The 14,102-nt window shown below is 37.6% G+C and overlaps 1 protein-coding gene across 2 annotated transcripts in view; it reads right to left on the bottom strand.

Annotated features, from left to right (window-relative positions):
• The window catches only part of LOC139135361 (adhesion G protein-coupled receptor B3-like), a 98,872-nt gene that overhangs the window by 3,325 nt on the left and 81,445 nt on the right, over positions 1 to 14,102 (bottom strand). Inside the window, exons 7-26 of one of the 2 annotated variants that reach the window (XM_070702711.1) lie at positions 12,614 to 12,811; positions 10,691 to 10,876; positions 9,595 to 9,735; positions 9,176 to 9,219; positions 8,631 to 8,882; positions 7,941 to 8,049; positions 7,633 to 7,794; positions 6,969 to 7,050; positions 6,612 to 6,785; positions 6,066 to 6,192; positions 5,204 to 5,307; positions 4,709 to 4,811; positions 4,173 to 4,323; positions 3,777 to 3,843; positions 3,449 to 3,515; positions 2,904 to 3,001; positions 2,325 to 2,493; positions 1,354 to 1,473; positions 938 to 1,127; positions 109 to 317 (exon numbers count right to left, since the gene is read on the bottom strand). In XM_070702711.1, coding sequence (XP_070558812.1) covers positions 109 to 317; positions 938 to 1,127; positions 1,354 to 1,473; positions 2,325 to 2,493; positions 2,904 to 3,001; positions 3,449 to 3,515; positions 3,777 to 3,843; positions 4,173 to 4,323; positions 4,709 to 4,811; positions 5,204 to 5,307; positions 6,066 to 6,192; positions 6,612 to 6,785; positions 6,969 to 7,050; positions 7,633 to 7,794; positions 7,941 to 8,049; positions 8,631 to 8,882; positions 9,176 to 9,219; positions 9,595 to 9,735; positions 10,691 to 10,876; positions 12,614 to 12,811 — 2,753 coding nt within the window. Of the gene's footprint in view, positions 1 to 62; positions 318 to 937; positions 1,128 to 1,353; positions 1,474 to 2,324; positions 2,494 to 2,903; positions 3,002 to 3,448; positions 3,516 to 3,776; positions 3,844 to 4,172; positions 4,324 to 4,708; positions 4,812 to 5,203; positions 5,308 to 6,065; positions 6,193 to 6,611; positions 6,786 to 6,968; positions 7,051 to 7,632; positions 7,795 to 7,940; positions 8,050 to 8,630; positions 8,883 to 9,175; positions 9,220 to 9,594; positions 9,736 to 10,690; positions 10,877 to 12,613; positions 12,812 to 14,102 lie in introns of both variants that reach the window. The other variant, XM_070702712.1, reaches the window with a different exon arrangement.

The following is a 14,102-nucleotide window of genomic DNA, read 5'->3' as shown; positions in this document are numbered from 1 at the left end:
TTTGTTGTGGCAATGACAATCAGAGCTGACAACACCAAAACAGGCTGGTTATGAAACTGTACCTATATTATTATCAAAGCCGTCAAAAACGGTGCAAACTTAGATCACCTCTGGAATACTCCTGGCTGGTGAAGATGGAGTCCTGCCATGGTAGTGAATCATCGAAGATGGTCGGCTGCTCACACTGGAGCTGTCATCTGACTTTGTGGTCTCACTTTCCACCAGTCTCACCTGGTCGCCTCCAGACTGGCTACTCCCAGATGAGACTGGTCTTACGGCATTAGACGCAACACGACTTGATCTGTCATACTCCATGTCTATTCAAGAGCAATTTGGGAAGAAAAGGGATTGCAATTTAGCATTCCTTGCCAAACTTTCAGTCTCATTCATGTGGTTTGATTATACTCACAAATATCAAAAGTGCTGATGATGTTGAACGTAAGATAATAGGACTAAAAGCACAATGAATTTTGTTTAAGAATGAAGTACAAAATAAATTTAACAACATTTTTGAAGCCAAAAGCCGATGCAACATATTATCTTGTGGTCTTTTGCCAAAATACTTGTGGATTTTAGCTTCTGTATTTATCAGCTTGAGAGGAAATGTATTTTTTGTCCCATTCACAGACAGTGTGAATTCATACATTGTCAGACTGTGGTACTGTGAGTCCATGTCTGCAGTTGTGATCAACTATTCATTAATTCACAGAAGACTCTCATATATCACCATGATAAAACACAGTTGCTGTCTGCATTTGATAAATAAACATTCAAATTTTTACACAGCCCAGCTTAGCATACGTTGAATCCCTTGGTACCAGACATTTGTATTTGTCACACTGGTGAAAAAAAAAGATGCAAAAATGTCCCGTCTTTGAGAAGAAACAAGATGGACGAAAACTTCTCATTTAAAATGCAGATAGGATTTCTGACTTACTCCATTCCATGGCGGAGTTGTAGTAGCCGTCTTGTTCATTCCTGTCATCAGCGAGTGGTTTCTTCCAGTTCTGTTTGCTATCCTCTCCATCACTGGGGTCATCTTCAATTACAATGTCACCATCACGTTCTATCTCAGTTTCTATGACATCGGCCGGGGTCAGCATGATTTGTACCTGGCTTGCAGTGCTCTGAATAAATAACACAGAATGCAAAAAACCATGTAAGTTTAGACAGGTAGATACTGGAGGGGCAATCTGTGAGTTAGTGTGATAAAGTAGTATTTATTGTCGGACCTAAAATATGGATCTGAACTTCATATCATCTATAAGTATGAAACAAAACAGTGCTTCCTGTGACTACCAAAAATGAAATCTTCGACAAATGTTTTAGAATGATGAAATGTTTTTCAGATACCTCTCCCAACTTTGTCGTTCCGGTGTCTGTATTGAATCCCTTTGATCCGGTGGATATCACAGTGTTGAAGTCCTTGGTCAGAGATCGCTGCTCTTTCTTCCGATTGAACGCTGATCTCACCTGGAGAAGCAGTCATGGAAAGAAATGACGGTCATACAATTGTTATTTTCTCATTTTTTTGGTAAAATCTTGTGCAAAATGTCCATAAATGACAGGTTGTGATATTGTATTGCGACATGTACTATCAGTAGGTTATAGCACCACCAGTAAGACCAGTGCATGCACAGATAAATTGGAAAATATCACTTTCCTTGTAAACTTGGTGGCACATCTGAAAATACACCAGGCCAAGTCTTGCTTTGGAAAACAATTAGGTTTTTTCCGGGGACCCTCTAAAAAAGTTGTTAAAATATTTCTGTGTGGTCCTAGTACAGTGAATTTATTCTTCTGCCATGCAAACTAAGTCATGTTTAAATCCTCATTCTTTTCTCTTTCCTCTAATCATATGAAATCTTTTCATTTCACATAGAGGCGGCCATCATTGATAGGAATGATCTGAGAATTATAGGACACTATAGATAGACAGGATGGATAACCTTTGAATTTTGACTTTTATAAGGCTGAGTCTACCACATAAAAGAAAATTTTTCAATATTTTGGCGTGCGCAGCAGAAATTTAACCATGAAAGGGTTAATGAAGATATGCAGACTGCATTGAATGCAATGTTTTCACTAAGGTTTGGGCAGATGGGCAACTGGTGTGGGGGACCTCTGTGATATTTCTGTTGTCCTCTCACACGATTGCATTGATGTAAGGGAAGAAGGTTGGGGGGGCCTGGTAAGATTTACCAGTGCGTTGGGGGGGGGGGGCTGGTAAGATTTACCAGTGCGTTGGGGGGGGGGGGGGGGGGGGGCCTGGTAAGATTTACCAGTGCGTTGACCTATACGAAAAGACTGGAACGGTATCTCACCTCTGAGCTGCCCACACAGTGAAAGATGAATATGAAGAGACCTTGTAAGGAGTTGAAAATGGCAAAGAGATACTCCATGAAGATAAGGTGTTCATTGAGAGCAAAGAGACCACACAGCCAGGTTACTCCAAGGATAGGCAGCAATATCATCAAGCCCTTCACTCCAGCTCTGTTCAAAGTTCAAGTTTAAAGTCAGTGTTGAGTTTATAAAGTGAAGTCCACATTAAGAGATAACCATTTTATTGATAGTCTGAGTCACTGATTAGACTAAAACTTTTTCACTCTAAGAGGCATATTCCTGATCAAATTGTTTCAATTGATTTAAAATTCAATGGAAAACAAATGTTTGGAAGGTATTAAACTAGATAGGTATAACGCACATAGAAAGGGAAGTGTACCATGTCAAGATATATGCCCCTTTAAGAATCTTTAAAGATTTCACTTTTTTCAGATCATTCCAGTGGAAAACTTGAGAAGAAACATCACTGTGAGTTCATGTGCATTTTAGGATCAGTAAAATGATGCATGAGAAGTATGTTTTATTGATATGCATCAGGTTTTCATTATATCTGTACTCACTTGATGTGACCTGCGTTCTCTTTGCCAGCCTGCAGTGCTATGGCTGACGCTGATAAAATGATGATACGGATGACCAGCACCATGACAATGAAATTGATCTGGAAATGGGCAACAGAAGAAAATCGAAAAGAGGATTAAGACTGCAGAATAAACAAGAGACAGTGAGAGGGACAGATTTGTTCAAAATAATTACTGGTAAAAACCATGTATGTTGAATTGTATGTTTAAAAAGGATGAATACTGTCGCTTCAAAACTTGTTGATCAGTTGATGATTATGAATGTCTGAAAGTATAACTATGACAGATACAGATATCTGTGAATGTACAGCAAATGTAAATGGAACTCACTGTAGTGGTAGATGAATTGAAGAAACTGTAAAAAGTGACTAAAGAATGAAAAAATTCTCCTATGGACAACGATTTTCTGTTCACACAAACATGGAAGAAATAATGAAATACAAAAAAACACAGAATTTACCACTATAGAAGACTGTACCTTAAGGTGGTACTTTTATAACGAAAGAAAAGCAGTGTGTGTGACTCACCACAATGATTGTCAGAACTGGACCAACAAATGCCCATATCAGGCCGTCTTCAATGCTTAGCCAACAACTGCATAAAAATGGAGCGAAATACTATGAACAATTGCAAAGTAGCATAGAAGATTTTCCTACCATTGTAAATGTCATTATAAAGCATATATACACTGTAAGTTTTGCTGCTGTAGACTAGACTGCCACCAGAGTCTATTAGGTTCGCCATTATCAGACAATAATATGGCTATAAACAGCATGAAGGAAGATCATTCTTGATATTCAGATCCTTATTTTGAAATTTTTCCAAAGCAAAACTACTTGAAGATGCCATACTCACAAAGATTCTGTGCCGTAGCCATCATATCTTATTGCCACTGAGATGCACACAATGAACAATGGTATCCCTGAAATACATAAAAAAGATTGCAAAAATACAAAACATGGAACATTAAAATCTGATTACATATAAATGTAATTATTCTCTCACTTGCACTGATAATACTTTGGATTAAAAACTTGTAACAATAATTGATATGTTAAAATAATCAGAAGAAATATCTCATTATAATAGAGGACATAGTTATGTTTTCCAGAAATAATGTCACAACACCACAAAGCATTTGAAATAATGTAATACATGCAACAAATCACTGGGGAAACTGTTGTGAGTCATCCATACACATGATTGACTAGGGAAGAGCACAAATTGTGGGGATTGAAAGTCTGAACGTACCCCATCCAATGACATAGTAGTAGATGAGTTTGCTGCTGTTGCTGAACACCTCAACCACTTTACTGTAGAGATGGAGACCTTCATTTAACATCCAGGTGAAAGCAGCAGTGTAGAAGAAATGTAACAGAATGGCGACTGCTGTGCAGGCAACCTGTTGGATATGCAATGGTGAAAAAGTACAGCTTGAGTTTACTGCCCTCTATAGTCAAAAGAAATGCAGACTTTTGTTTTTAGGTGATCGGGAGGAAAACTAAGGTACTAGATCTAGATCTGGATATCACTGATTACAAACCTGTCACCATCACAATGCCAGCAACCTGTTGGATTTGCAATGGTGAAAAAGTATACCTTGAGTTTACTGCCCTCTATAGTCAAAGGAAATGCAGAATTTTGTTTTTATGTGATCAGAGAGGAAGATGCATGTACTAAATCTAGATGCGGATATCAGGAACCAGTCAACATCACCTTGAACAGATTATTTGTACAGAACACTGGTGTAGTGGTAAAGTTTACAATGAGTGTTATTCTATACTTGCCTCATTGCCTATGGAGCCTATACCAGCCAAGTAAACAATCTGACCAAAACCGATGGCAATAATCAAATTCTTGTGAATTGTTGTTCGTTCTGAAGAAAGATTGCTAGACATAGACAAATGATGGAAAAAAAAAGTTCAGACAGTTGAATCCATGATGCAACAACTTGCCAAGTTCAAGGTGTCAAATGTATGGAACGTCATTGTAAAACTCTTGCAACTTAAATAACAATGTTGAATCTGCTTTTGGTAAGGTTAAAGTGCGGACTACATACCAGATGAAAGAAATAAATCACAAATAACATTGAATATACATCACCATGAACTGAAAAAGGAAGTGCAACTTAAAATTATTCAAAGGAATTACTTTTCCGGCTGTATGACTTTTATGCCTACATGAAATCTCACCACTTTTTTAGGGTCATCATTTTGTGCATACGTAAGAGAGTTGAAAAAAATCATCAATGGCAATGTCAAGGCTTTGATACTTTCACTTACTCTAAGTACACAAATATCCCAAATGCTACAGTCAGAGCCAGCAGTGAAATAGCACAGCAGACATATGTGATAATACTCAGTGCAAACTGATCAGCCGCTGATATCTGAAATATCAGAGATAGAGTTTTAGACAGGAACACAAAATCGAAGGAGGTATACTGTGTTTAATGATGTCACCTTGAGATTATATTGAGAAGGTGAGTAGGGGCATTAAATATTTCATACTTGACATAGATACTTTTAACCTTTTAACCACCATGGTTTGGCCCAAACCCATTGTTATCAATGGTCATAGTAGTAGATTTGTTTACAGTGAATTGTGGTGAACAGACTGAGTAAGTCACAGAAGAGAGGTACTGTATCCCAGATGACAAATGCACATCCTTTATTGTGGCTCCCATCCCCTCAAGGAAATGTTCAAAGCCTCTTTGACAAATTGTGAATGTGTCATTCTAGATAGATAGATGGTGTGAGTTCAAACACAGTTAATAGCTGAATGCATCATCTGACACTAGAAACTCAACTCCTATTTGACAAAGACAATCACAAATATAAAAGGGATGCAAACAGAATACAGGTGATGTGCTGATTTCTTTGACAGCTTCATCAATACCGAATCAACATTTCCAATGTTACCACATGTAGTAACATTATGAATTCAAAGGCTGGAAAGTACGGAAGATTACTTTTTGTATACCGGTACCCGTGCCATGTATCTGTGTGACCCAGAGTAATCAACTGTTCACAATGAATTCATAATGTCTTGTGTATCAAATGGCAAAGACCTGAAACTGATAAACAGTTCAGCGATATGACAACATTCCAACATTTGTGGTAGGATACAGCAGGATTTTACTTTTACCTCGAAATCTGTCACTTTCATGAGGACACCAAAGCTGGTCAGATGATAACAGTCACACACTGTGTGTGTGGCATTCTGACTGTAAATTCCACAACCCTTGGTGGACCATGCGCCGTTGGTTTCAGGGCTGAAAGCATAAAGAAAGAAAACAATCACTGATCAATATTTTAAAAAATTTCCCTGCAAAATTGTGAAATTTGTGAATCACATTTTATTCTATGTGCATCGTTCTTTAAGATGGGTTAAAATCTGCTGATTTGGCCAGCATTCCTTCTTTAATAAAATATGTCATTCTTAGCATATCATACTTTCTGTACAGTCTTGAGTTGTCCTACTTATCAAAATCTAGAAAACTATTTACTACTACAAAGTCATTGTTGTTTCCTTTATAAACATAATTGAGTCAAGAATATCAGAGAATTAAATTAAATAGCCTGGTTTGTAATTATCAAATGGGTATCTACAGCAACTGTCAGTGCACAGTGTATTTTCACAGATGGAGACAATGGATAATGCTAGTTAGAGAGCGTTGTCATGTTGACTTACTTTGCAGTGAAATCCCAGAAAACACAGCTGACATTTGGCTCATCAGATTTGGCAGGATGGAGATGAGTCAGTGTTACTAGGATAGGTTCTGTTGTCAGGGTGCTGGTGAGAGGCGGTTCTAGTCTGACAGATGTGACTGCGGAGTTGACAGCTGAGTCGTTCACCATGCCGGAACTGAAATCAACAAATGTGAGGAAAATCCCTTTACACTCTGTCTGTACCTCTCATAAATGAGGTGTTCAAAGTTTTTCAAAATCAGTTTACGATAAAACAACTGTGTGTGAAAATTCAGGCTTGTTTGAAAGCATCTTTTGGAGGACAGTGCAGATAGAGGACACAATATTTTCCAGGTCTTACCTGTTTGATCTTGCCATGGACAGCGGTAACAGTTCACCAATGGTCTTGTAGTTGGCACTGGTCACCAACACAACATCAGTAGCTGATTGGCAGAAATGGAAGACACTGGAATTCATGAGTTGAAAAAAAAATTGAACCAAGGCTTGAAATCCTTGTTGAAGAACCATGACAAAATTATGGCAACACTAGCAATACTATCCTTCATAAAAATATTGTTATTTTTGGAGCTAAAATACTAACAGACACCTATGTGAATAATTCATATTCATATTCATGAAATTATGAATATTTACATATTCATGATCATAACTCAGCAGAAGCTATATAGAAAAGGTTTTATATTATTGTTTGACTCTTTCACTCAAGATTCCAGTGTTGAGGTCCAACTTTGCCATTGAAAACAATGGATCAAACCATACGGTGAAAGGGTTAGCAGACTCTGAGTTACAGATACCGGTACCAACATCTTCATGAAAACCACAATACAACAAAAGATTGCTGGAATGCTATCATAGGAGGGGTTTGAAGTGTGCCCATGTACGGATCAGTGTCCTGGTTCATTTTATTGCCATACTATCAATGCTGGTACAAGCATGTCTGCCTTTCAAACAGACATGTCCATAGACACAGTCATTAACAAATTGGATGCTTTTTCACCCCTTACCTTGGTATTCTTCACTTTGGAATACTGATGGAGGCAGGTAAACAGTGCTTGGCTTGAAGTTAGCCTTGGTCAGGTCCTCAGGGACAGCGGAGAAAGGCAAGGTGACACCATATAGAACACTTGAATCACCATCAGCTATACTGATAGCGGTAGACTGGATAACTGGGTAAAAATCAGTCAATCAAATAATTAATCAATCAATCAATCAACATTTGTTTAGAATCACTGCAACAAAGGCAAAGTCTTTGAGACAGACTGCTTTAAAAGTAAGATGAAATACAAGGTGAGAAGTAATTGAGTTGACTCACCTAAATTTTCAGCAATCACAAGTTCAGAATCACCGGGATTCATGTTCTTGGCAACGTTGATACCATGGACTTCATTGATCAATAACATCTTGCTGGTTTCATTGTAAGACTGCACGGGAGGAGAAGATACAGAAATATGTAGAACACTATTTCCATAGTTCAGACTGATCAACTAACTTCAAAAAGTTCAAGTATTTGGGGGGGGGGGGGGAGGGGGTGCTGACGGTTGTCTAGATGTCTTCTACAATCAAAAACTACCATGATTATAGACACAAGTATATTGAATTGAAACTAGACATTTATGTAGTATTGTCAATGTAATTGGATAAACTGGAGAAAGAAATGTTACACAAACCGAAATATGTACAATTCTTTGTTTTGCGTCCTTATGCATAGGTTTTCAGAGGTTTTTGCTTAAAACCACAAACTTTTCTCGCAGAATTTTCCATTGTTGGTGATATTCTGTCGCAAAACCAAGCCATGACTTTTACATCGTGACAAAATACTATTTTATTTTAATCATATTACAACCATCAAGCCATGTGGTGATGTAAGTAATTCAGAACTTTTGGGATGCAAAACAAAGAACTTACTTACTTTGGCCTTACCAATAAGTAACTTTTCCATTTGACAAAAAAATGTTTCATGCACTCTTATTCAACATTGACATTGTCTTCCCTGACTGCTTACCTCTATCCAGGTCTCTTTCTCACTTTCATCCAGTAGATCACTCGACGCCCTGGCAAACTTCAGCATGTACTCCTCCACATCAGAGTCCACGGGGACTATGGTCTTCGCGGCAATTTCTTCCAAGATGCCCAGACTGTTGATAAGGGTCTCGCTTGAAAGGTGCTCTACGTCAGCCATGTAATCCAAGTACTGGTCAAGGACAGTAGTGGCTTCAGTCAAGGTCAATGACTTCTTACTTTTCAAATATTTCAACTGAGAAACAATGATAGAGAGATGGGACTTGTAAGTTTTCAATGAATTTTAATAAAACTTCAATTTTGCTTCTGAGAAAACATGAATAAATATTATCTTATTAACATTTTTTTACATTTTTTAACGTAGACGTATTTGGTTTAATGGAATCACCAGACTGATTTCATATCTCTCCCATCATATCATGTGACCTTTCTACCTTTGACATTTCTGTGACCTTTGACCCTACCTGCCATTTAGACAAACACTGAAGCTAAAAGTAAAACCACCAGCGCCAATAAATGCTGCTTCACCTGAACTTGCAACTTTTGGTCTTCTTCCTCTTCAGGAAAACATTCTGAAAGAGATAAAAGCTTCCCATTTATTTCTTGTTGAGTGATATAACTCTTTGATAAGTTTTAAGAATAGCCTACTGATCAGTCTCTGTAAGGTGAAAAAATGAAAGAATGCCTTGAAAACTGAAAAACTCTCAATGAAAATAATAACAGCATTTCATTCAATTTGCTCGTCAAGCTAGGTTTGATCTAGGCATGAAATAAAAACAACTACAAACATTTCTTATTTGTCTAAATCAGACAGCATTTCAAATTTTGTTATATCACATGATAAAAATCTGTAAATCTGATATGATGGGTACCTCATCAAAGCAACACAATGATCAATGAGAATGTTAATGACAAAAAGGTTGATGTCACAATGGCATACCACCTACCAGGGAAGTCAAGACTGAGAACACCATCTGGTACAGAGACATCAAGTGAATAGACATCATTGATTAGGTTTCCACCGAGACCTTCCGATTCTCCACAGTCAATGGGTGAATACTTATCAAAGTTACACTGCGCCCATGCATCTGGTGGTAAAAACGTCATCGTAACATGAATCAGATTGTGAAGACAACGCAGATTTGATATAAAGAAAAACAAATATAATGTTCAATAATCAAAATAATGTTCAATCTCTATACAATGTATGTACAAAGCATGATGGTGTCTGGAACAAAAAAGATGTTGTCTCAGATTTAAATTGTTTACGATGTAACATTGTAAACAATCAATGTAACAATATAATAAACAGATCATTTTAGCTTAAAGCCCCAATAGCTGCGAATGCGTTATAAACCAATCTCAAAATATTCTCAGTTTTCCAAAAGTTTTCCTTGAATAAGACCCATTAAAGACTCAAAAAAGTGTAACACTGTCATAAGTGTCGAAAGTGGCATGTGAATTCAAATGTTTTACAACCGTGTTAGATTTCCCGCCATTTTCAAAAGGTAATCATGTGACAGAGAAAACAAAGATTACAACAACAAAATGCTGGCCATTGTGTGTTGTCCATTCAGGTAAATGGCATCATGCTTGTTTCGGGTATGATCATGATGTGTATGAGCAGGAAATACTGTTTTTTGTACTTTTCCGTGACGGCGCCATTTTATTGGTGCAGCACATGTCATTATTCAGACTGTTAAAACATGTAGGCATGGTCCAAATCAGCAAGCAGTGACACTTTTATACATGTCCTTCAGTTAGCACATTTACACGAACCAACTTAGGTTTGAAAATAAAATCATGAAAATAATGTATAAAATTCACACATATTGAGGCTTTAAACACCTATTGAATCACCCTTTAGGACATTCTTCTGTACAGCATTTTATCCTTCCATGCTGTATTTTTATGCCTTTCTTCTTTTTTGAAAAAGATCTGAATTTCTCTGCGATGACAATGTGTCAATTTTGTCAGACTGTGTCTGAAATATGAAACAAGTCCTAATTCTTTTTTTCAAAGATCTCTCAGAGTCACAGATACCTGTTCTGCAGGATCCACCAGCCTGCAGTGCAAACACTTTGTAGTTCAGTCTGTACGCAGCCAGAGCACATTTGCGGATGATGTCGAGTCGAACGGCTGGTTTCAGATCCAGCAATGCATGATCTCCTTCCAGACTTTCAATGCTGTGCTCATTTGTGTCTGTCCAACAACCAATGTGCTTGTATGCTGTAACGCGAAGGACAATTGTGTAGCTAACAGAACATTAGATCAGATTTTTTTGGATGAAACATTCAGCTTTACAGCTTTCATATTACACATGGAGAACAGACTGAAAGATTTAGTAATGTGCAGGCACTCCAGTGCTCTGTGACCTTTGACCCTACACTGGGCTACACTACCATTGAAGGCTCAGTGTTCGATATCTGTTCTGTAACGAAATTTTGTTGCAACCAATCATATTACAGCATACATTTTATCGACAATATACCTGTTAAAATACTGCCTTCATGGCATATGAAGAGTGTGGTTGAGATTAGAAAATTCATAATGGTAGCCTGCATGTTGCTCTGCCTATATCCTGTCACATGTATAAACACAAATAACTAGTGGAATCTTTAATTTGTTTTTGTCACATTAACCAAACTGCCAAAACGATCTACTGGCTCTTTAATACTATGAACAGTTTGCATGCAAACTTTTGTTAGTTTATTACTATGCCCAAATGATCGCCGAATCATATCACTGAGGCAGTTAGTAATTGCTCTGATGAATATAGCACCATATTAAAAACAAAGTAAAGAGACGCACTCCTGAGTTTTAGCAAGGGAGAAGACATATTATTTTCATAATTTTTCTGACAAGATACTGAAAGTTTATGATTTACTCGCTGGCACCAAAAGTTATGGACATACTGGAGAAACTTACGGATTTATTGCTCTAGTTTCTAGTTCTATCACAACATTAGGCGGAACAGTTGCACATTTCAATATTACTCTAGAGTTGATCCAGTTTTGCCCTGCCAGTATATGGGCTCATGACATTATCTGGCATCTCTCAGAAATGCACACTTCCTTGTGAGTCATATAGAGTACCAGCAAAGTGACTGATCTTTTATACCTCTAAGAATTGAGTATCTTCCAACAAACTGCCCATTCAATTTTGCTGAGCAGAAAAGATGCCACAGTGATTTTGAGACTCGTTCGGAGATCCAATCGTAAAAGAAGTCTGAATAAACTGTAAACACGTGCAGTTTCTTCCACAAGCTGTCTTCAGTGATTATGCAATGTTGGCCAATATCGAGATTGTCATTCTTGTCATGACAACAATACCCACGTGACAGATATTTAAACCGAAGCTCTTATTTACATGTTGAAGAAGTCTGTTTTCAGTTGTGGGCGGCATTTTATTTCTGCTGATTTCTTTGAGTTCACTGTGACAACCTACGATGCACCTTCAGTCGTAGTGTAGGGTCAGAGGTCGTGTAGCGCTGGTCCAGAAGTGCCGCCACACGGCTGAATCTTTCAGTCCAACATAAGGAAATATGCCCTACAGATAAACAGGGCTATTTCTAGTGCTTATAGTGTCCCAAGATGAGTCAGAGTTGACCAACGACCAATATCAAGTACAAGTAGTCGATGAAGTTCCTTATTCTCAAATTATTTTTCACAGTTTGCATTACATGTTTGTATTAAGATGTGGTGACACTTCTGAAGCTATATAAGCCATGAATTTTGGCAGGGTTGAGCACCATTGGAACACAAAATAGATGGATGTGTAATCTGTACAGATAATTCTGCCAAATCTGAGAGCCTACCATAGTAAAAGAAACTATTTTGAGAGGAAAATGTGAAGTGAAAATAAAGAGATTTTGCCAAAACATAGGACTGGGAGGCCAGTTTGCTCATGGAGATAAATGATGTTTAAATAATCAAAACCAGAAAAACCAAGTGCATGTACACTCACCAAAGTCTTCTGGGCACACTTCAACATTGCAGTTGTCAACTTCAAGTGCATCTCCATCGCAATCCTGACCAGTTGGGTCAGGGGGAGGATTAACACACGCCCTACTTCTGTTTCTTGTGCCACCATCACATGCAACTGTACACGATGTATATGCAGTCCATGGTGACCACTGCCCATCGATGACTTGTGATTCTGGTTCTGTGAATTGAGGCATAAATATATATCTTCAGCGAAGTATGGTACCACTTTCAGTGTTCTCCATAGCTTGGAAAAACAGTAGGCCAGATATTTATAATATCATCTATAATTTAGATATTCTTTTGTTGTGAAAATATATTATTTGTGTGGTTATTAACCCTTTGAGTGCTGCAATTTTTCCCACCAAAACTTTAGTGCAACATTTTAACCAATTTAAATGAATTTTTCTGTAATTTTTTCCATAATTGTGAACTAAATGGACATCACATGTCATTGATTACAGTTTCTTATCAAAATTTTGGCAAAATTCTGAAAAAAAATGACTGGGTTGTATTTTAAAAAGGCGGCAAAAATTGACCTTGGCGCTCAAAGGGTTAATAGGCAAATGAATAGATTGCTTAGAAAGCAGAGGGGCGGCTCATGCTCAAAATCCCCTTATGCAGAACCATAATTTTTGGTGTGATAATATCAGCTTACAGTGTACATCACACAGACCTATGGTTTCACTGCCCTCAGATTCCCATAAGGGAAAGACAAAGCTAGTGATAAAGGTATGAGGAGGGTTACTTATCCTCCCTCCCAAACACTGAACTATCAAGACGTTTCCCATCCTTGAGTTGGGGCTAGGGTTAGGGTAAGTGTCTGGTGGGTAACAGTCCAGCATGGGGCCAACACTATTACAACTTTGGTCAAAAATTTGGACGTCTTTTAATATTTTTTCAATTTTGATTCATTGTTCCCCTGTCTTACATATGTTGTGTACCGATGGAATTGTATGAACAGGTGTGAAAGCAGGACTATCAAACCAGGGTGCATGACTCCTGAGTTTATCCACAGACAAGGAGAAAAATTTTCTCCTTGTCTGTGGTTTACCATGATACTGTAGGTCCCAAGGCAATTCAGAATTCAAGATGACTTTGCTCAACCCTTGATTTTATATGTCAGAAACAAGTATTTGATCCAATGTTTTACATTTTTACAAAGACAAATACATTTTTTATGATTAAACATTTTTGGCGAAAGGCTATCAGTACATATTTTGTTCATGCTCTACATATGATAACACTGGTAACTAAATGGGATGCAAAATGTTTCCTGTGGCACAATAACTGGCATTGGTATAAAGATTTTTTTTGTAAAGTGCTCACAATTAAGGTACATTCAAGGAATCTTGCCATGCAATCAATGCAATCAGTGCAATCAGTGTCAGTAACCTTAACCTAGTCACTGTTAAGTCTCATACAAATAATATTTAGTTAACAGAAAATTAACACATTCCTTCTGGAAAAAT

This window comes from Ptychodera flava, chromosome 6 (genome assembly GCF_041260155.1).
Source record: "Ptychodera flava strain L36383 chromosome 6, AS_Pfla_20210202, whole genome shotgun sequence".
NCBI lineage: Eukaryota > Metazoa > Hemichordata > Enteropneusta > Ptychoderidae > Ptychodera > Ptychodera flava.
Note: the sequence above shows the minus strand (reverse complement) of the source record. Positions and strands in the feature narration are given on the sequence as shown.